This window comes from Bacillus rossius, chromosome 1 (assembly GCF_032445375.1).
Source record: "Bacillus rossius redtenbacheri isolate Brsri chromosome 1, Brsri_v3, whole genome shotgun sequence".
In the NCBI taxonomy this organism is placed as follows: domain Eukaryota; kingdom Metazoa; phylum Arthropoda; class Insecta; order Phasmatodea; family Bacillidae; genus Bacillus; species Bacillus rossius.
The window spans coordinates 235,421,265-235,445,319 of NC_086330.1; the positions used below are offsets into that span (position 1 = coordinate 235,421,265).

At 35.0% G+C, this 24,055-nt stretch overlaps 1 protein-coding gene across 2 annotated transcripts in view; it reads left to right on the forward strand.

Moving 5' to 3' along the window:
- The window catches only part of LOC134527377 (DNA topoisomerase I, mitochondrial), a 275,543-nt gene that overhangs the window by 166,022 nt on the left and 85,466 nt on the right, over positions 1-24,055 (forward strand). For both annotated transcript variants that reach the window (XM_063360011.1, XM_063360012.1), the window contains exon 10: positions 1,585-1,700. In XM_063360011.1, coding sequence (XP_063216081.1) covers positions 1,585-1,700 — 116 coding nt within the window. The remainder of the gene's footprint in view (positions 1-1,584; positions 1,701-24,055) is intronic.

Below are 24,055 nucleotides of genomic sequence, written 5' to 3' on the forward strand. Positions count from 1 at the left end.
GTCACTGAAAGCCTGCTGTGCTGGTATGTATAAGCAAGTACAAGAGAACCTCTTTGATATCTAGTTAATACAGGCTTACTGTAAACTCACTGGAAATTAACTCTGAGTTTTAATGTTTATAAGTGTGTTTAATAAAAAATATGTATAGATTAATTTTAATTTATTATTTAAGTGTAAAGTGTTAGTTCATGTTGGAAAACAAGGTAAAAAGTAATTTATTAATGTAATTTGTAGTAAAATAGAAAAGATACCAGTAAAGTACGTTAAAGGGGAATAAGAGGAAAATAATTTATTATTTTATTATTTTATTTTTTGAAAGAGAATTATTTACCAGTAGAATATTTATGGAGGGGTGTGATTCCTGCCATGTAGAATACTTGAAACAAGATAGTCACTTGTAAAATGGTTTTAAGTCATTGTGAAGGTGAGTTATTTATTATTTCTTCGTACTTTGTAGTATTGACAATTGTTTGATTTAATTTATATACATATTTGAGGTAAGATTTGGGCATGTTGTAACACTACTCTGTGATAGTTGAGCCCAAGGTGAAAATACTTGTATATACTCAACTATGTGTTCTGGCTGGATTAATTATTAGCATTAATAATTAATGTCTTTCACATGCGAGGGAGGACGAAAAGATAATAAAAACAAATTGAATAAAATCTAATGTAGTCTATATTGTGTTGATTGCTGCATAACTAGAAATGCTAGGTGTTATTATGATGTATCAAATTAAACTGTTTGACAGGTCTGAAATAAAGAAACAACTTATATTCCTATATGTATCAAGGAAAAATATGTTATGTGTTTTAATGTTGGTTAATAGAAAAGTTAATTCTTACATAACTTAAACAAGTACAAATAATAATGATATTGTAAGAAATTAATATTATTGCAATGTGCAACTGATTTTTGCAAAAAAAAAGTTCTTGGGTTAGGTTAGCTACGTTAATAAAACTTATTTAATATGTAATGTGTAATTAGTGTATCTGAGGTAGTCTTACTAACTATTCATGTGTTTTTACAGTATTTTAAATGTCGCCAACCTAACCAATCATTAAAAGATAAATTACCAATAAAATACTTTAAATATAGCAATACTGTTTTACAGAATGATTATAAAAATGAATTTTTGTTTATTTACTTATTTTCTTCTTATAGTGATTTAGATGTAGGTTGAAATATTTTGGTTGTTTTTCTACCCAAGTTTCTAAATGATTTTACCTTTTGTTTTGGAAATTTTAATTAACTGACATAGTCTGCTTGTAAAAACCTCAATTTATAAATAAAATTATTCTGTTTCTAAACCATGTGCTTAAATGAGAGGGGTGTTTTGTTATCAAAAAAAGGTTATGACACTTTGTTTGCTTTGTGAAGTTTTCTGTATACTCTTGCATTTTTCCGTTGCTTGCTAGTAAAAAATGTGAAAACTATACTGAAAGAATTAGTTACTGAAACTCATTTAACATTTTGGATTTTAATTCTACTTGTCGGATATAATTTCTTGATAACATTGCATACTTCAGGGATGACACAGTTATGTACATTTATATCAATGACATGCTCTTTTTTTTTTGTAGGTGGGAAGAAGAGAAGAAAGACGATGGAAACAAATGGCACTTCTTGGAACACAAAGGTCCAGTATTCGCTCCTCCATATGAGAGATTACCAGAGGATGTCAAGTTCCTCTATGATGGTAAGGAATTTGTGTGTATGATACACTGGTATTTTTCAATAAGTCCCACTGTTTTTATGCAAGGTTATTCACAATAACATCATTACGTGTCTGAATTTGCCCTGAACTAATTATATAATAGGTGATTAAATTCTTTTTAAGAAATTATTAGTTAAGTCTAAATCAAGTTTTAAAAAATTCTATCATTATTCATGTTTATGTTCTTAAAAAAAATAGTGTGATACCAATGTCTGACAAGGCGTTTTTGCCGTTTTACGTTAAATTAATATTCCATAAAAGCATGAACAAAAAATAATAATCAGCAAAAAAAAATGTAAATAATATTCTAATCTAGCAAAATTATCACACTTAACACACCTGATGTTAACAAGAAAATGTGACTTACTTAGATATGAAATTTTAATATTTTTATTCTTAGGTTTTTTTTAGCTGCAATGTTGTTTAATACATCCAGGTAAATATTACTAATAAAATTAGTTTAGTAGTAGCCGTTGCATTGCACTTCATTAGATCTAACCTCGATATGATATATATTGTGTCCCAATTTTTTTATAGTTTTTTCCAACAAGTTAAGTGCTGCTGAGCGTTCATAGCCGACGGACGTGCGCGCGCGCTCCCCGGCTTTAATGTGCTATTATTTCTTCACTATCGTTAAGTTCGACTCATAATTGATTCATCGCTGCTTAATCTTTCCGACTTTCATGGGTTTTCATTACCCGATAATAATGATTCGATCATTGAATTAGTTCCAGACACGGTTACTAAAATGTTCAGATCGCCTACTAAAAAAGTGATTTCTAATTCGCCGGGAATATCTGAAAAAGCAAGTGAAAGTTCATCGAAGCAAAAATCTTCTAGTGAAGCTTGGACGGTAAAACTTCTGGATCCCACCATGGAAGACTTAATCTCGGCCGTGAAATCCCTCAGTATGAAATTTGACGAGTTAAAAAGCGAGAATATGGTGTTAAAAACCCTTCTTATCGACTCTCGTAGTGAAACTGCAGAGATAAAAAATGAACTGCAACAGATTAAACAGATCTTATCTTCTAAGACTGATTCTGTTAATTCATACAGTCAAGTAGTTAAAAAAGTCTCCTCAAACAAGAAACCTGCTTGTGTCGAGTCATCCGGTGTATCTGGCAACAGTGCGCGCACCAGTGACCCACTTACAACTCAGCGTGTCTCCAACGACGTCATCAGGAAAAACGGTAAACAGCTCGTCGACGAAGACGGCTTCACCGTAGTACAACATTCACGCAAGTCCACGAATAATGAAAACTCCGATAGAAAATTATCTAACACGGATCGTAAGAAAAATCCCTTGCAAATTGGCATCAGGAATGTTTCCACATTAAAAACAATTGCTAAACCTATTTACAAAAAAACAAAAGCTCTCTTTGTCACGCGTTTTGAGCCGTCTGTCACGGAACAAGAAGTCGTAGATTATATTTCCAACGAACTAAATCTCAAGCAAGTCAAAGTGGCCAAGCTCCGGACAAAGCATAATTCTTACGCCTCCTTCCATGTATCTGTTCTGGAAGAAGATTTTAGTAGAATTAATAATATTGTTTTTTGGCCCAGTGGCTGTTTAATCAGTCCTTTCTTTGGAAAACTGCATCAAGACCAAATTGTTAGTACTAATTCATCTCCTGAAGCTCTCGGTAATTCTACCCAATTACCTCCAAGTTCCTGCAGTACATCGTCACCTTTTATGCCAGCAACTTCTATGCCAGGGCCTGGAGGAGTGCTTCCTACTCACTTCCCAGTGAATGCCCAATCTTAATGAATGGGAAATTGCATATCAGAATGTTAGAGGACTTAGAACAAAATCAGTTGAATTCTTTGATAATCTTATTAATACTCAGTATGACATAATCTGTCTAACAGAAACTTGGTTCAACGAAAGATGTATCAATGCTCATTATTTCACCGATAATTATTCTATTTTTAGAACTGATAGGGATCCGCTACTCTCATCAATGGAACGTGGTGGCGGAGTGTTGATCGCAGTGAACAAACATAAATTCCCTTCTGTTCAGCTAATTCAATTATATGACTATCGTGGAGTAGAAGCCGTATGGATTAATATTAAAATTGCCTTTAATAAGTACTTAACATTGGGTAATATTTATCTTCCTCCAACTACATCACCTAATCTATTCACATTGTATTTTGAAGCTCTTGAACAAAAACTCGTTAATTCTCATGATAATGTGATTATCTTAGGTGACTTCAATGTACCTGGGATAGATTGGAAAGGAAATCACTATTTCAATATTGCCCGTGCACATGTCAGATCCAAGGCTCAGTGCCTGCTTGATTTCATATCTAATTTGGATTTATTTCAGCACAACCTAATACAATCTTCCAATAATCTTCTAGATCTTTGTATTTCTAATCTATCCCATTGTGTGGTTGAAAAAGCTGTTGAATCTCTGGTCAAAGAGGATATCTATCATCCTACCCTACTTATTAAACTACTTATTGAGGCGACCTCACACAATTTTACTCCAGATTCTATTTTCAGAAACTACAAAGCTGGTGATTACTTAAGCCTTTATAACTCTCTAAAAACCCACAATTGGGATGAATATTATAACACCACTGATGTAGATGCTCTTGTAGATCAACTTACATCTTGTATCTGTGATAAAATCAATACTCACATTCCATTATCCACACGTAAGGCCTCTAAACATCCTTATTGGTTCTCTGGTGAATTAATTCATGCCTTAAAATCTAAAAAACACTTTCATAAACTCTATAAAAGAAACAATAATACTCAGTATTACCTTCTTTTCTCTAAATATAGAGCAATAGTTAAAAATCTTATTAAGCGTGATAAAACTAATTGGAATCGTAGTATCAATAATAAGGTTAAGAATAACCCTAAAAAATTCTGGAGATATGTCAATGTTATGAAAAATGGTTATAGTGAATCCCATTCTCTTAATGTCAATGGTGATATCTGTAATGATCCTGGTATTCTTTCTAATGTCTTTGCTAAGTACTTTGCTAGTGTATATGTACCATCCACCAACCACCCTCGTATCATTGATCCCGATATTATTCACGATTCAATTCCTGTATCATTCTTATCAGAAAGCCAGGTCTTATGGGGAATTTAATCATTAAAACCAACTATGTCTACTGGTCCTGACGGTATACCAAATTTCATTATTAAAGGCTGCTCTTTTATTCTAATGCCTCTATTGTTGCATCTATTTAATACAAGTCTAAAATCACAAGTATTTCCCACTAAATGGAAAATAGCTAAGGTTATTCCCATACATAAAAAGGGTAGTAAACTCAGTGTATTTAATTATAGGCCTATATCATTATTAAATGGCTTTACTAAAATCTTTGAAAAAATAATATTTAAACATATTAACTTTCCAATAAACAACAGATTAGCTCCTAATCAGCATGGCTTTAGAAATAGTATGACAACTTCTACTAATCTTCTCTCATTTATTAATCCTATATACAATAAAGTTACAACAAGGGGGCAGGTTGATGCATGTTATTTTGATCTGGCTAAAGCCTTTGATACTGTCAATCACTCCATTTTACTAGCTAAACTTTCTAACTTCGGTCTCTGTAATAATTATATAACCTGGTTTACTAGTTACCTTAAAGATAGATGTTTCTTTGTTTCACTTAATAAAAAAACTTCTACTTTATATCATGCTACTTCTGGTGTGCCTCAAGGGGGTACTTTATCTCCCTTATTATTCAATATTTATATCAATGATATTTTTAAAGTTCTTCATCATACTACTGGTTTTCTGTTTGCTGATGATCTTAAAATATCCAGAGAAATTTCCTCCTTAAATGACTGTCTGCTTCTTCAATCTGATATTACTGAAATTGATAATTGGTGCAAAATGAATTTAGTTTCACTTAACAAAGATAAAACAAAAATTATTTCTTTCACAAGGAAAATTCATCCAGTTAAATATGATTATTTTCTTGACAACTCAAAAATTTCCAAATCTCTTAGTATAAAAGATCTTGGTGTTATTCTTGATTCCAAACTATTCTTTCATCAACATGTTAATTCTTTAGTATCCTTTTCCCGTAGAACCTTATATTTAATAAATTATATAACTTACTATGCATCTAATATTGAATCCATTCTTACTCTTTATTTGTCCTTAGTTAGAAGTAAACTCGAATATTGCTCAGTTATCTGGAACAGTATTAACACCACCGACAGTGACAAAATTGAATCCATACAAAATAAATTTTTCAAAATAATTAGTTCTAGACACCATCAATTACCCAAATTAGAATCTCTTTCAAATCGTCGCATCCATCTGGATGCCCTGTTTGTGTTTAAGTGCTATAGTTCAAAAATTAATTGCTTATACTTACTTGATAACTCTGGTATTCGAGTCCCGCAGTTCAAAAGCCGCCTTCGATCCCTATTATGTTCCTTACACAATAATAATGATTTAATTTACAGACTTATCTCAAATTTCAATAAATATGAAAATTTTATTAAAAACTTCAAATTTTAATTTTTATGATTACCCTAATATTCTGAGTAATTTTATAATCCTGTTTATTCTTCCAATTTTAGATCAATTAGTTAAAATTATCTCAGTTGCTGTTTTGTTTTGTTTTGTTTGTTATTGTGTCGTCCTTTATTTTCCTGTGTAGGTTGTATTTATTCGCTTGTATGTGTCGTCTTTTATTATCCTGTTTATGTTGTATTTATTCGCTTGTATGTGTCGTGTTTGTATTACTTGTTCTGTGCACACCTCTAAAGCTTCGGCTGTTGGTGTGCATGTCACAAATTTTAATAAATAATAATAAATAAATAATAATAAATAATAAAACACTTTATTTTAACCTTTAATGATGGTTGAAATAACTCTTGTGAAGCATAAAAATTAGTGCCAGTTAATGTAAAATAGAACAAAAGTAAAATTGTGATACAGCAACATAACTCTTGTGAGAAGAAAGCTGACTGTTTACGGTAAAATTTGGTGTTGCTTTTTAGTTAAAAGTTAATATTTTTATAGTCGTATTTCTGAGGAAACAATTTATCGAGATTAATATTAAAACTAGCATAACATCAGTGTGCAACAGTGCTTTGCTATCTCTAACCTAGAATTATCTTATACACAATACAGGTCCAATTTTTTTACTGTTATTGAAACAATGTTTTCAATATTAATGAAAATTATGTTTTTTTTATTTAGTGCTCTGGTTAAAATAATATATGCACATATGTATGAACTTTATTACTGAAATAAATGTTTCACAGTTTTTGAGTGAATGTTGATAAACCTAATGGTTTAACTTTTAGGTAAGTGCCTTAGGGCGCCGCCTGCTTTGGGCGCACATATGGTGCACAGTGCTTCAGGAAAAAACAACACAATTTCAATACTACTCAAGAAGTCTGAGTTGGGTTTTCTTACGAAAGCATTTAAAATTCGAAAGTGTGTCTGAAAATTTAATGAAAACATTAAAAAAATGTTTGTGTACATTATGTTTCTGAATATTGTTGGGTTTTTATCTCTCCATATCATCAATTGTTTAGAATCACTGCACTTTCATCAATGATAATATGCTTCAATTCTAAACTACATGAATGAATACAAGCAGCCAGATGCTAAAAGCTACACAATATTCCGGTCGATATTTTGAGTTCTCTATGCGGTTTGTAGTTTATGACCAAGAAACAATTTGACTAATATGTTTTTCTTCTGTATCTGTAGTTCTATGGAACATTTTTTTTGAGTTGTGTTACTGTTGTTTATGTGTGTAAGAATTTTGTTACATTTGTTAGTAATTGCAATAAAGGAAATCAACCTGCACTATTATGGTGATGTACTACCTGCTGGTGTTCATTAAGCGTTATCATAACGGCTATCAAAAGAAGTGTCACTCATTATCAACTGTTAATGATATCTATATTTATAGTGATTTATTATGTTGAAAGTTTTTTCCCTTAAATTTTTTTAATCCTGCCAACATTAGAAGTATTAGCGAAGGTTTTTTTTTTAATATTATTATTCAAAGGTTAATTCTTCTACCCTAAAAGAAAATCCATGCATGTTACTTTCCAGCAGACATCTTAATTTTGAGCTGGTTACCTGAAGTTCATTGGATAGAATTTTTACTCATACACCAATCCTCCATTAACAAGATGAATATTTTTTAACTGAAAATTTCTACGAGGTTTGAATTCAGTATTTGGTTCCTTCTCACATACAGTAGAACTCCAATTATCCGAATTAATGGGGACCGGGACCCATTCGGATAATCAAATATTCGGATAATCGGATTTTTTTTAAAAAAATTGCCATTGGAGAGAATAAAAGCTACGTTTTGATATTGCACTATTTTTTTATTGAATTAAATGAAAGAAACATGAAATTTTCACATGTTTTAAATATAAATAAAATTTACTTATGTACAAGTTTAGAAATAAAAATCATTGTTTTTTAAACATCTCCGTCAATGTAAGCTGTTTTGCGGTCTTCAACCGTTTTCGGGCAGCCAGGTCACGCATTCGCTTGACGGTGAGCAGTTGCAAGTGGTCACACTCGGGCTGACGCTCCATCCACTTCAAAGCAGTCTCGAGGCCGGCAAATGCTTCACTAGCTGATGGTCCAGCGTCTACTTCAACATCAGCAGAAAGTTCTTCTTCCACTTCCACTTCAACATCTTCTCTCACACTTACAACAATTTCATCGTCATTGAGAATTTGAAAACCAGGGTCAGACGTGTCACAAGCCATCCACTCTCCTACATCTTCAGCACTTACTTCTGTACAACCAGGAATTTTTACAATCATTTTTCTTATTTCCTCTAGTGACAACGCATCTTTATCATCATCATCCTCTCCATATTCTTGTTTCTCATTTTCTTCAGATTCTTTTTTTTTGTTCTTCTCAGACGGTAGGCCTTTCAGTTTATTCCACGCACGTCTTAGCGTCAGTGCCGTAACCAAACTCCAAGCTTCCGCTACCATGTAACAGCAGTCCTTTAAATTTATTTTGCTATGATTTGCCAAAACCAATTCTTCATCTTCAGCACCTTCGATCAGCAGTTTTCTCAGCAGTTGCCTTCTGTAATGGCGCTTCATTGTTTCAATAACAGACTGGTCCATGGGTTGCAGCAAACTTGTAACATTGGGAGGCAAAAACGTCGTTTTAAACTGCCCATTCTCTCTTTCCAACAGTTCTGCTGTAGGATGAGTGGGTGCGTTATCAACAATTAAAAGCACCTTACTGCCTTCTTTTCCCACCGATTTTTGGTGCTTTTTCACTTCAGGAATAAACACTTCATCATACCATTCGGTAAACAAAGCTGCAGTCATCCAGGCCTTGGGTTGACTTTTGTAGAAGAGTGGAAGTTTTTTTACGTTTTTAAATGCTCTTGGATTTCTTGATTTTCCTATCAAAAGAAGTGGCAGTTTATGATTTCCAGTGGAGTTGGCACAGTTAAGCACTGTAACACGTTCTTTACTGACCTTATGTCCAGGGGCACTAGATTCCCTTTTAGAAGCCAAAGTGGTTTTTGGTAATGCTTTCCAAACAAGGCCAGTTTCATCGGCATTATAAACAAACTCCGGATCATAGGATTCTGATGCAGTTTTAAATTTTTCAATAAAATTTTCAGCAGCTGCAGAGTCTGCTGAAAGCTTCTCACCAGCCAAATCTAACTCGCGTACACCATGCCTGAATTTAAAATTCCTTAGCCAGCCGTTACTAGCCTTAAAATATGAATAACCAAGCTTTTCTGCTAAGATTTTGGCTTTTTCACAAAGGATTGGACCTGAAATCGGATTTCCCATAGAACGTTGCTGCAAAAACCATTTAAACACGGCATCTTCCAAATTTTTGTTGGTTGCTGTCTTCATTGTTTTCCTGGAGGAACTTCCATCTTCATTTTCAAGCACCGAAACAAAGTTTAAAAGTGTTGACTTACTGTTTTTAATGTCAGAAATTGTTGCTTGTCCAACACCATAAATCTCAGACAACTTCTTACCCGTTACACCTTTATCGAGTTGCTCTATAATTTTCAGTTTGTCCGCTAACGATAGCACAACATGTTTTCTTTTCGAAGCCATGGTATAAAAACAATACAGTACATACGTATTGTACACGCACAAACAAAAGTAAGCCGTAGCGAAAGAGTAGCGTCCTCGAGCAAGGTCAATAGCACACTGGCTAATCAAAACAAACAATGACAGGTGCGCCGTGACTGCAATGCGCCGGAACTTGTCTTAACTTGCCGTTGTGCCTACACACGCGGGGGGAAGTCAGTGTAGGCACAACGGCAAGTTAAGACAAGTCAAGTCAAGACTTGTTTGTGATTCGGATAATCGGCGATTCGGATAGTCGGAGTTCGGATAATTGGAGTTCTACTGTAGTTAGTAACGTTTGCCTTATACGAAATAAAATCTCCAAATGATCAGCATTTTGCATTTTTAGCGAAATACACCTATCCCTCACTTAGCACGTCTTCAGATTGTGCGGATTCATCTAGAGTGATGTGAATTTTACTGCCCCAGTTTTGAATAGCACGTCTGTAAACTTCAGTTAGCACGAAATCTGGGCAGGCAAAATAAAAAAGTCGAGCACAACTCACAAAGTCTGTTTCAACTTCTATAAACAACAGATGTGCCGTGGCATGCAGTTAGCCAAACAAGGGGGGAAGAGATGCGCGCGCAGGTCTGTCTACGCTATCAGCTGTTGTACAAACATCAGCTGGGGCAAGTTAAATTGCGGCTATGGAGTGTAAAGGACCAAATGTTATTACGTCCGCGCGTATGCCGCTGTGCCGTACCGTTGTCGCCTGGCCACAGACCGGCCCCTGACCTCAGTCTAGCCAGTGGCAGGGAATTCACTCAAACAAATGCAACGTCTGCCCAGTCAGCTGTCGGTAACTGTACGTGCTTGATCACTCATAATGCATCGTGTTAAAGTATTTGAGACAAAACTAGAAGTATTACGGCGCGCAGTTTGTCATGAAGGCCACGCTTATGTTGGTCGCACTGTAGTTTTAAGGAAGTCAACTATGCACACAATCGTGCGAAATAAGTACTCTTACCAAAATTTTATATAAGTCTGATGCTGTTGGTTGTACTAGCGGTAATATAATTGACACTAGATACCGGAACAGAAATGAACAGATGATTCACGTGGAAAAGGTTAAATGAATGTTGCAATGAAAAAAATACTCATTGGCCTTACAGGATTGGTGTAAACCAGGTGGTTATATGAAAATAAGCAATTTAATTTTTGAAAAATTAACATGTAATTATCCGGACAGTAATTTCTGTTTCATTGTCAGTAAAGGATAGTTTGGAAAGGTACGGTAGGTGAGTTGAAGGTCACGTCCAGGCAGGCAAGTCAACCAGCTGACTGACGATAAAGTACTACATAACTACGTATCTTCCATTACGGGGTGTTGTATTTGTCATACAAAGTGTGATTGGAGGCATATAAAGATAAATGGTGTAACATATTTATAGTTGAGTGTTATTCAACACATTTATATTACGTAAAGTTTATTTTCCTACACAATTTTGGAACACATTAAATATATTAGCACTGCTAATTATGGAAACTAATGCTTCAGAATACGTGGTTTTGAATAACACAAGCATTTTTAGGAACGAATTAGTCGTGCTAAGTGAGGGATAGGTGTTTACAATCAAACCCATTTTTAAATGTGTATGACATGGCCTGGGGCCTAACTGCCTTTATATTAAGCAGGGGTTCGTGTTAGTGAATGTCCTCGGATTATTTTAAGGGCACCACCATGCAAGGGCACGGACCCGGGAGAAGCTCTTGTCAGGGCCGTGACGTTGCCCATGTGAAACGTTATTTTAATTCCCTCTAAAGCCACTTCTAGTACTACACTTAGCCTGCTCTCAGCATCGGGCACGCTTTGCACCTACGCAGTGGGCTATTAAGGCATCCCACATGCTGTCACACTCAGGATTATAACATGTGGTTACAATAAAAAAAATCCAAATAAAATCACACGCCCTTGTTTATTAAATTACTGCCTCCCCTACACCTTTGATTATGCTATAAAACACCTGCGGCACGAATCGGTTTAAATGAGGTGAGACCCGGCCAGGTGGTCACACTTTTCTTATGTATTAAGTCGCGGTAAAAGACCCAGGGTGGTCACTAAGCAATTAATTAAGCAGTTCCCCCCCCCCCCCCCCCCCCCCCCCCGACCGAGAGAAGCCCCGAGGACTAACGTACGAAAAACGATTTAAAATTATTAAATGTTGAACAGGGTTACTTAACAATGAAGACAAGCGGTGAGGTTCCCGGGGTGCTGATGCGTCTGCTCTCGGTCTGTGCTGTTGAAGGACTGAGGCGAGCTCAGGGCTCCGCTGGCCTAACATGACATCTTCGCGCCGAACCAATTACCGTTAATTATATTTAAGATTACGTGCCACGGGAAACTAAAAGTAAAACATAAAACACTCTTAATAATTATGTTACACTTTCTGCATTATGAAAATGATTAAATAAAAATACAACAAATTATTATTAATTTTAAATAGTCTGGCTTCGGCAGACTTCGGGTTCGCCTCGTGAATGTAAGGTAACGTCTTTATGTTTGCATTCTGTTAATAAAATGAGAATTAGTTAAAGTACTATATAAAACCCTCCCGGCCGATTTGCCGTCATACATCACTGGGGAAATGAAAATAAGAATTACAATATAATTATTACGAATTAAAGGGGTTTTGCACACTGCCTCTCCAGCGCCCTCTTGACGTAGTCTGTGGCGCGCTATTCAAACACATGCCTCACCGCCATGGTTCTAAGCCCTATCAGTTGGAAAGGATGAAGGATGGGGTTTCTTTGGGCAGTGGCATATCGGGCTAAAAGGACTGCCACCACTTAGCCTAAAATCCTTCAGCCTAAAACCCTCTCTGAAACACTATTCAGCCTAAAGTCACACAGCCTAAAGTCATTAAGCCTAAAATCACTCAGCCTAAAGTCATTCAGCCTAAAGTCATTCAGCCTAAAGTCATTCAGCCTAAAGTCATTCATCCTAAAGTCACACAGCCTAAAATCGTTCAGCCTAAAGTCACTTAGCCTAAAATCATTCAGCCTAAAGTCGTAGAGCCTAAAATCATTCAGCATAAAGTCGCTCAGCCTAAAGTCACTCAGCCTAAAGTCGTTCAGCCTAAAGTCACTCAGCCTAAAGTCACTCAGCCTAACGTCGTTCAGCCTAAAGTTGTTCAGCCTAAAATGTTTAAGTCTTATGTTTTAAGTATCTGACTGCTGTAAAACCGTTATTTTTTATTACAAACGCTCAGTGATTGTAGTGCCATCTAGGAAGCAGTGTTGGAACTATTCTCGAAACCTAACTCTCGAGATGCAAAGAAAAATGTCTGACATCTGGTAAGGGATTGGGGAACCTACAGAATGATGATAAGCAGCATGTGCTCATATGTTTGCATGCATGAAATAGGATTAAATTCGAGCCGAAGAAATAATGACAGGAGACACTTCAGTATAATATACCATATATAAAAATCACTAAAAATTTGTATTTAGCAGCTATATTTTCTTAAACCTAAAATAATAACGTTGGAAGCAGTCAATATCGAACTGTGAACACAAGCTTTGCACAATTTATTTGTGAAATTTTTCCACGTCTTTACACATACATAATAATATATAGGGGTAACTCAATAAAAGAACTAACAAATAATCAAGTTTATCACAAATTCGGTAACAAAGTAAAGAGCATGACAGCGTATATACTGTACGAAAACTTTGGTACGTGGACGAGTTTTTATGGTATTGGCCATAGTTCTATTTTAGTACGACTGTACACTAAATTTTTAAAACAATATTATTTGTCGTACTGTTATCTTTTAGGCATTACTATTATACTTATCGTAGCCTACATATAAAATTCCGACATGATAGCAAGTGAGTACCTTGGGCGACAGACTGTGTTCCTTTTTAATATGGCAAACGATGGACCGCATAGAAGTAAAATTTCTTTGTTTTTCTTCTCTTAACAGAATCTCTTAACGAAGAACATCAAAAATGAACAGTAGAACAAAGAATGTGTTGCCTGCAAATGCATTTAATATAAAGTTCTTATTGTAAGCACTGATTAATCGCTTACATATCACAAATCTGTTTCTCAGTTTTTCGAGTAAGTTTTCATTTGTATAATTGCGGATTTTTTGACACTTTATATTGGGATTTTTATTGTAAAAATATGTTGTATTTATATCGCTATTAATAGCATTACTTAAACGAAACCATGACTGAGATCGTACGCTCTGAAATATTTATTTTTATGAACGTAATGCAACATGTAAAATTTTAAAATTTCTCGATTTTCATTATTATCCTATTTACGTAATTTTTTTTATGTTAAATATTTTTTATTACGACACAACTATGTTAACATTTTGATAAAAAGTTGTCTTGATATCATCCACATGTATATTACCTCTATGCTTTGTGTACCATACTTAAATTTTGTTATGGCACCAATTACGCCAGTTATAGAGCTGTGAAGTCCGGGATTAGTATTTCGAATGATTTGCAACTTCCGGAATCCCTGCCATTAATAATGTATGATGGATACTTGTTATTTCCTATTTGTGATGGCATGTGTATGTGACGCTATTAGTTTTTCGGCATTTTTCAAACATTAACGGCGTTAGGTACCTGCCATCTTCGGAAAAATCCGCTGGGGCGTGTTGGCAATGTCAAGGGTGCGATGAGATCTACAACTTATTTCGCGACCTACCATGTTGCCATGCTTAAAGCCAGTAAAAGTCGGGAATAACGTCTGGGTCCCCGGCCATTCCTCCCTTTGACAGCTAGTCAATACAGCAGAAATTCTACATAACAGCTTGGCCGGGGGAATTCCTAGTAAACCTTTAGTTTTTTTTAAAGCTGTTATTCTACTATACTTGTACATCCAAGCCCAAGGCAAATTATGTGACTATTTAATTTTTATTCTGCGTGTATATATAATGATACTGTCTAGGAACTGGATAAATTACCACATCACTTTGCATATAAATACGAAGTAAATAAAAAGATGGCCTTGAAATACATCACGAGAGAAAAAAAAATCGTTATTCAGAAGGTATCAATTTAAAAAAAGTGAGTAATTGTTGCTAAGATACAGGATACGATTGAATTCGTGGTAACTCTTTTGTCGTTCATGTAACTTATTGTCCACGTGTTTTGTAGCAAACAGCAAAATAAATCAATATGTTAAACGAAATCAATAAATATTGTTTTTCTCATTAGAACATGGTTTGTGTGCAATTATATTATTGTAACTGTTATGTTTATCTCTGCTCCCATTATTAGTATCATAGTGAATATAAAACGATTTTTTGACAGAATTGTGTTGAACTGCAAATTATGTCAGAGTTATGGCAATTTTTTTAAGCTTTTTGAAGTATAGAATATCGTTTCATTTGTACAGTACAAGCATAGATTTGTGACATAGTTATTGCTTTTCAAACTAAGTTAACACACTATAAATTTTCTGCTCCTACAAAACTGTCTGATTATTTATAATTCTGATGGCAAGTGCCATGCCATCGTGTTCATAAAAGCACGGTAGGTGGTGGCTTCATGTGTATACTGTTGGCAGTATTTATGTAAAAATAGAAGATACCGTTATTGATAGATGGAAGCAAATGCAATGTGCCAACATTTAATGTATAATTGCTTATTAAAAGAAACATAAATTGAAAAAATTATAATAAAAATTTAAGATGTTGTTAAAGTCGCGCCGTCGAAATGATACAGACGTTGGTAAAATCACACAAATATAAAACCGAAAACCGTTTCACTAACAGGTCAAGAATGTACTACTAAACATTATTTATGGAGAAAACGAAGTGGTAGGGGAGTAACATAAGTATTTTCTTACTGTTTTGAAAGCAACCGGCTAGAATTATTTAGCATATTCGAGACCTTCAGGCGCACAAACGCTATACATCCGTACTGAGTGCCTCGCACGTCTACGCGCAGGCCACTGACAATGAGTGTAGTATTTTTTTACGTTTACAGCATATCTTAGTACGCATTTGTCTGTAAAGGATTAATTTTATTTATATATATATAATTTCTACAAGATTAATATATATTACAGCCTATATAATTCTACAAGATTTCGGAAACGTAAAAGTATGGGATGGAGTACAGTTGTTTGATGGTGATAACAGCTAAGCAAAGCAAAATCAAGACTATTTTAGTGTAGTATTCGTTGATCATTGATATATAGAAAACGTTAATGTAAGGCAGTCAACAACAAAACGTGCCAGAAGATGAGCGCAGTATCCTGTAACCAACCGCGGCCTCTCGTCACATAGGCTACTGTAAATAAATTGTTACGTTGATGTATTACGTTTCTTCGTTTTATGCAGGTTATCTACCACGCTAGGCCGGTATCTGACTCGCATACCTCTGGGTTGCTATCAAGGGTAGCATGCACGGCTAGTATTAGCTATTTACATAGTAGAGCTAACATTCTTCCAGCTACGTTGAACCGAAATTTGTTAACTAACAACAAACCAAATAAATTACTGAATATGGCAGGGCTGCATAGTATGAGAAATCACGTGGTAAACATGTTAACAATTTTTTTTTTCACAAAAAGCTGCAGCTGTAAGGACGAAAATACTGGGGGTTATACATGTAAAAAAAATCTGCGTTTTCTAAATGTGATGATATGAAAAGTGCATATAAATATAACATTGCTTGGTAGTACGATAAACAATATTATATTAATGACTATATAACAACTTGATAATGACCGGATATTTTGTCAATTATTTAGTGAGCAAGCAAATTGCATATATTAGGGCGTGTGTCAGGTCGTGTCTCAATTGGTTTAGAGTGCTCTGTCGTGCTCAGGTTTCTACGACATTTATTCATCGTACAGAGCACTCTGGCCGTCTCGATAATGCGCTGAGAGAGTGCGAAAGAGCGAGAGTACCAGAGAAAGCGATGCTATATACTTGCTGCACTCTCTCGTACTCTCTGCCATCCGCTATATTGTTTATATTTGTAGAACGTGGTTATTGCAAACGGTGGATATGTTAAAAATGGTGCTGAGACATCACAATATTTCAATGAAACAAAGCATTGCAGTTGTAATTTATTAATTTGTGCATACATTTTTTTGCGCGTATCATGTGTTTTAAATGCATACTAACATTGCTTAGATATCGCATTGTCCCAATTCAGAATGCGAGATCACGAAATAAGGAAATAGCACTCTTGCCATCAAATAATGCGAAATGATGCCAGGGGATGGATAGAACGAAGTCAAGCGATGGCTTAGAATGAAAACCTCGTATCTCAATTTTTGGACGAAAATACGTTTTTTATGTTTTGGCTGGAAAACCTCGTATCTCACAAAATGTTTGGCTGAAAGAAATAAAATGTGCATCCTACTGCTTTCTATCGGAAAAAAAGAAACCATGTATATCAGTAGCACGGTTTTTTGTCTCTGCTGTAAAATTTGCATTTTATGAGATACAAGGTTTTCATTCTAAGCCATCGCAAGGCTAATCTTGGCTTCGCTCTCTGAGGAAGGTTAACAAAGGAAGGGGAAGAAAGGTTAACGCTTGCCATAGCTGTGGATTTTCCGAGAAACGAGAGGGTGGCGGGAGGAAGCAATTTTGTTTACCTGATTCAAGAAAGAACTGCAATGTCCGATTGCAACGCATTTCAAGAACCGGGATTCGCGCCTAGGACAGTTAGGGCGGAATTCATAGTGAACTGCGTTGTTTTCATTTCACAGTACAATAAATAAGTATTACTTATTCGAATGCTTTAAAGTAATACTTAATGAAGTAATACTTGTTGAAGTACAACTTATTGTGATTTCATAGTCACTATAAGACATAAGTACTTATTTCTCAAGTATTCATAAACAAATAAGCAATACCTACTTACTGTATAAACCGTTCTTCGTCAAGTTTGTTTATTATGCATATGTTGTTAAATGCATAAGCCGATTGTAATTGTTCAGTTATTATTTCTATAGACATAGCCCATTTTTAAATTTCACATTTCACATTTTTAGAACAGTTTGTTCATGAAAACTTAATTAAAAAGATAACTTTGCAGCTAGTTTGTAATCAGAACATCACCCTACATAACCTTTTTCATGTCTGCTTTGCGATGGATGTTGGCAAGTGCAACGATTTTGAACGACTTGTGGAGCACAAAATCTCCATTATTTGAACCAAAGCTGTGGAGTATTGAACGCTCCAGAATGCCGGAAAGCACGCAAAACCTACAAAAACATTTAAAAAATTAATAAAAACCTATAATAGTTAAATTTTTAATTTGAAATGAAAATATATTTTAAAACAATATGTGAATATTGAAACACCGAAAAAGCTTGTTTCTATCATTTAAATTACAAAAGTATGGACAATTCACGACGCGAACAAAATGCATTAATTTTTTCGAAAACGGTGGCGTGTACGGCAAAAATGCTGTACGAATTTTTGTGTATTTCAGAATTAAGTTAATGACCACATCGCAACCATCGCTGAACAAATGACAATATAGGCCTGTGACTTCCCAATTGAACGCTTCTAAATATGAATGTACTAGTCTACAAAAATAATAATTCAAACACGGTGTGTGTTTTAAATGATGATAGTTTCAATGTGTATCTGACCGGCGTATGTAATGATAACTTGGCATCAGCCGAGTGAAAGTTTAAAGTAATTTAAATAAAGTAAGGGTTTGTTTTTTTACTATGTCCATGTATGAAATAATCACATGACAGCAATAAGTAACTATAGTGTCACAACATATGGGAATTTCTGGTGATACGAGTAGTATTTGGTTGAAATCATCTAAAAAAGCCTAGATTTATTGGCATTTTTAGTGTACGCTGATTTCCGATTTCATCTAATTATATCAACCACTTGGAAAGGTAATATTAATGGGCTGCTTTTCAGATCCTGACGAACAATATGTTATGTGAAATCACTTGAGATCAATATTCATTCGACAATCTTATTTTGTGGTTATTGTTTCCTTTAATTAAATATATAGTATATATATATATATCGAACTATGCATTTGCTATACTGCTGAGGTATTAAAACAGAAACAAATACACTCAAACGGACAAGAATATTCGGAAAATGTAATTATTTGTATGTTTTTCTTTATTTGTTGAAATAATTTGTAAGTAATTCATACAAGATATATCGCAATACAAACTATAAGTATGTTCTGCTCAATACGATCAAAATCCCTTCCTTAACTATATTCTAGAGTATAAGAAGTAGTATATTCGGCGAGCTAAACAAATTAACAAATTACTATAGGTCATACACTTTATTTGATATAATTTATTATTGGTTTACTTTTATATTTAAAAATAGAGCACTTTTTGCATACTTCATACGATACCAGACAAGCCATCACATATCCGGGCTTCCTAGGTACAGAGCTACGCACTGTGTTCGCAAATATAGTGAGAATATCTCAAGTTTAAATAGCTGACCGCGGTAACCAGGATATCTGGGACAAGCTTTCAGCCAACGCACAGGCCACCCGCCTTAATACAGTTCACCTGATTACGACTGCTATCCATTACGTCAGGCGTCGCAGCCAGTCAATGCGGATGTGTTTTAATTATGATACAATCACTGGCCGTCTCCAGCAACACTCACATTGGAGCATTTTTACCAGCGAGATTGAGAAATATGTAATGTTGTGTGGCGCTTGTTCGTGTTAGGGGGGAAATATGGTATTGGCGAGGACGTCATCTGCATCCGCATCTACTCGCATACAGCTAAGATTTACATCTGCCATAAGTATAGTGACGAGTAAATGAGTCAACTGCACGGACTCAGCGGATACTTTTCCGAATGGTTAGTTGTCAGGATTATTAAGGGTGTTAGGCCCAAATTCATTTATATCATATTATTTTGTCTTTATATTGGCCTCATACGTACAAGTTTCTCTGCAAAACCGATTTTCACTATAACTTATAGTTTTCTCATAACAGGCACTCAAAGTTGAAATATATGACATTTCTTGTAGATATTATTTCAGTAGCCGATCGATGTAATTTAGTCATTTTTGGTAGTTTACAAGTTCATTATGCATAATATTGAGAGATATATTTAAAAAATTTTAAAAATAATAAGTTATTCGTGTGCTTGAGCTAGAATATGAAAAATTTCCACTATTTTCTGGAACCAAAAAAATTTGTATAAAACATATAATAATACAATATTACGAAATACCTATCTGAATATACATTCATCTAAAATAAAATATGTGACTTTTACTGTATCAAAATCGTAAGCTCCAACGGAAGTAATGTATCCCCTGAAATTTCAAATATATCAAATGCAACCCGCCACTCTAGTGGTGCCGTGTTGTCTCACTCATCTGAAAATTTCAGGTAGGAAGACGACAGTATAAGTTCCTTGGAGAGGGGGGGGGATTAGCAGGTGATTTGGACCGGAAAGGATAAGGCATTTAGGAACACATTAGTGACACTGGAATTTCCCCAGCCTGTTTCATGCTACAGACAGGCAATAGCTCGTGTACCACTAGTTTTGAGAAGGGGTGCGGGAAACTTAAATATGATTAACTGTGGGGAAGGGAGAGACCAGCATAGGAAAAACGATGCTGAAGCTGATGTTATATCCGTTTCAGTGGCCTAGCATCCATAGTACGTACTGGATGTAAACAAAACCTTCTTAATGGTAATGGGACCAGTTATTTGTTGCATTTTGTTTTTGTACGCCATATTTAGTTGGATTTCGCTGAAATCATAATATTCCTAGGGAAACGTGCACAATGTTTCGCTTTGCATACCAATCGCATGACAAGTTGTTATTGATGCACATTGTGCATTCATGTCTACCGAAATTGCATATTATTATTTCTATCTCGTCTATCAACTATAGAAAATGTAAGCTATCAACTACCTGACTAATGAACCTCAATGTGGAAATATGAGTTAAATACAGTTTTCTTAAACCTACTCAATTAAACATTGTGTTTGATTTTTTTTCTTCACGTTTTCATTTATATATTTTATTATAGATGGATGGAAAAAGTAGGGCTACTGAAAGCAAGGGCAACATTAATTTAAAATTACTAAACGTCCACTAGACCTATATACTGTTCACTTTAAAGGCAGCCGCCTGGCTGGGGCTCCGAGGCTCGGAATAAATGGGGCGATAAGGTTGATCCGGCTATGAGTACCGAGTGCACTAGCACTTTTGAGTGTTATCAATGCTCCCAACTGGCGTGTATGCGGAATGACCGACACATTTTGTAATGGGACGTTCAGTCGTTAACGTAAAATGTTATTGGTGAAAAATTTGTAGCAAACTTTAACGCATACTTCAATCTAAGTTTTGCTTGTGCCCGGTTGGTATTTATGAAATATACTTCAGTGTGAAGAAGCCCTGTTTGACTATGTTGCAGCGCTCCAAAATGATATTTCTAGCATGCGTGTCGTCTTCAAAGTTACATTCTGCCCTCGTCTTGAGTGCGTTTTCTTTTTGTAGGTAAACAAAATGTAGGCACGTGAAATAGTTCTGTCGAACAAAACGTGTTTTCAATTACGTTGCAATGAGTATTTGTCTTCATGCCAAGCGGCTCCCTTAAAAACAAATTATTATTATTATCGTGGAAAACAAACTTGCATACAGACAATTGTTGTTCGTAACTGCCGAAGAGAAACTTTGAACAAACAATTATGTCAGTGTGCTTATACGTAGCTCTCGTTTTGAGAAAATAGCTCAAAGAAAATACTAGGTAATCACCACACAATTAACTATCCTAATATATAGTATTACAATACAATTTTTTGGCCTCCTGAGCCGATAGAAACCAATTATATGTTTGCATAGGGCAAGGTATTTCCCAGGAATATTTAAGGGCCAATCTAAGGGAAATTGTGAATTACATTTTAATATGGGGCTTCACGAAATATATTGTAATCATGTCTACAATAGCCATTATGTTATAAATGTTTCGGTAAAATTACGTTTACAACTTTACTGTTCATGAAACTTTACAAGCTGAATGTGATGACCCTACAAATGTAACCTTCGAGTCGAATCTGGGGGAAAATGCTGGATGGAATATGACAATGCGACTTTTCGCGAAATGTATCGTCATAAGGCCTAATTAGATATTACATTGTAAGTTTTCTCGTTGCGTTCATATCTGCGTAGCTAATCAAACTTTATAAATTAAAATTAATTTTCTAGTAATAAAATCGTTTCTTGTAAACTTTAATGCTGGTCGGCACTTCAAACATTATAACAATAACAGCCATTGAAGTAATGAACGGTAGCTGTAAAATGTAATTTATAATACTTTGACTTTATACTTGTTAATAATTCACGTCTGCTGTGTGCACACTGTTGTACGAAATGCATTGATTGACAGCAGTAATGAGGCTCATAACCTACCTTTCTGTGATTATAATTTTTTCCTTGTTATTTGCGGGGGGAAGGTAAGAGACAGATGCTACTACGATCTTAGAAATATAAAATATAATATTCACAAAACCATCTTCCTTAACTGTGGTCAATTCGTAATATAAGCAAAGTGGAGATGTTTATGCGTTACCCAAAACAGCAAATACCCACGATATTTTTGAGTAATTTTACGTATAGCCTTCTTCTAATAAGTTATCATATAACAAAAATTTTTTTTTGCGATAAAGGTAAATGAAAAAAGTCTACGAAAACGTCTTTCAACGAAGCACAGTACTATTTTACCATAGCAACTGCATAGGAACGAGTTGTTTAGCTCCGAAATTGCTGTGCACTGGAATACCTCGTGCAGACGACTTCAGTAGCGTATGGTTCGCTTTACCTGTACGACGATGTCACTGATCCCTAGTCTCTGAAAATAGGAAGCGAAAGCTGCGAATTGAACTTACTTTTGTATTATACACTTGCTCTCCTTCATATGCATTTATATTATTTTGTCTAAATAGCTAGACCATCTATTATACAATTGAAACTGCATACTTGAAACAAATGTCTACTATTATGGTGCAAATGAGACGTAGATAATTTAAAAATCCGTTAGTAGAGAAAAAACATAAAATAGAACCCGAAAGTTTTTTTTCACTAAACTGTCTCACAGTAAAAATGTCTGTAAATATCCACTGAGAAAAATAGTCACTGAGATATCAACAAAACTGTTCTGTAATCCGTTTAAATGGTACCTGCAACAAGACTTTAGTAATATTAACAGATTGTTTCCTACTTCATTACAATAACTATTGTTTGAGGAACAATCCAAATCTTGTAACGCGTTTTCGGTTGGAGGAACTATATTCTCTGTAGACAGAACAGACAGTTTTGTTGTTACAAATGTATAAATGATTAAAAATACTGTCTCGAAGTATTGTAAAAATTACTAAACATGTTACTGCTGAGCCAACAAACTGTTTCGCAAGCAGCACCAATCACTTTCCGTTACAGTTACAATAACTTGGTTCTAGAAACTATCTGATTTTGTTAAAAGTTTGTAAACTAGCTGGGTAACCTTAACAGTACTATATCGTACCCGCAACAAGCTTGCTTCGGTTTAAAATACTATCCTACTTGTTGTGACTACCATCTGATTCTGTTAAAAGTTTACAATCAAACTGGGTAACCTTAACAGTACTATATAATGCCCGCAACACGTTTGCTTCATTTTAAAATACTCTCCTACTTGTTGTGCCTACCATCTGATTCTGTTAAGTTTGCAAACGAACTTGGTAGCTTTAACAATGCTATACTATGCCCGCAACATATTTGCCTCTATTTTAATTACTTTTCTATTTGTTGTGCTTACCATTTGTTTCTGTTTCAAACTTTCAAAGCAGTGCCAATATTCGAACCTCCGGTCATAAAATTAATATGCAGGCATGCTAACAGTGAACAATAATTTAAAAAAATAGTTTGCGATTAGTTTATAGATGTAGTTGTGGGCATTCCCATTTTGTACATAGCTTTGTAGTTAAAATAAATATAACCTTACTATGCATTCATACATAGCATCGTAATAGTATTTTGTGAGTGGTGATAGTAGTGTCAGTGTGGTCAGACCACTTGACAACCACAAAGGCGATTCACGTTCGATCTCCGGTGGAGTCAGCCCCCGATTTTTCGCAAGTGGGAACCGTGGTGGACGTTGCCGTTGGCGGGCTAGTTTTCTAGGGAATCTTCTGTTTCCGTCAACTCTCCGCTGTACGGCCTAATCTGCATTCGGTGTACAATACCTGCCCTCGGGTACCCTCCCCATTTCATACATGTTTGGTAGTATCATGTGAGATGATATAACTTTTTAATATGC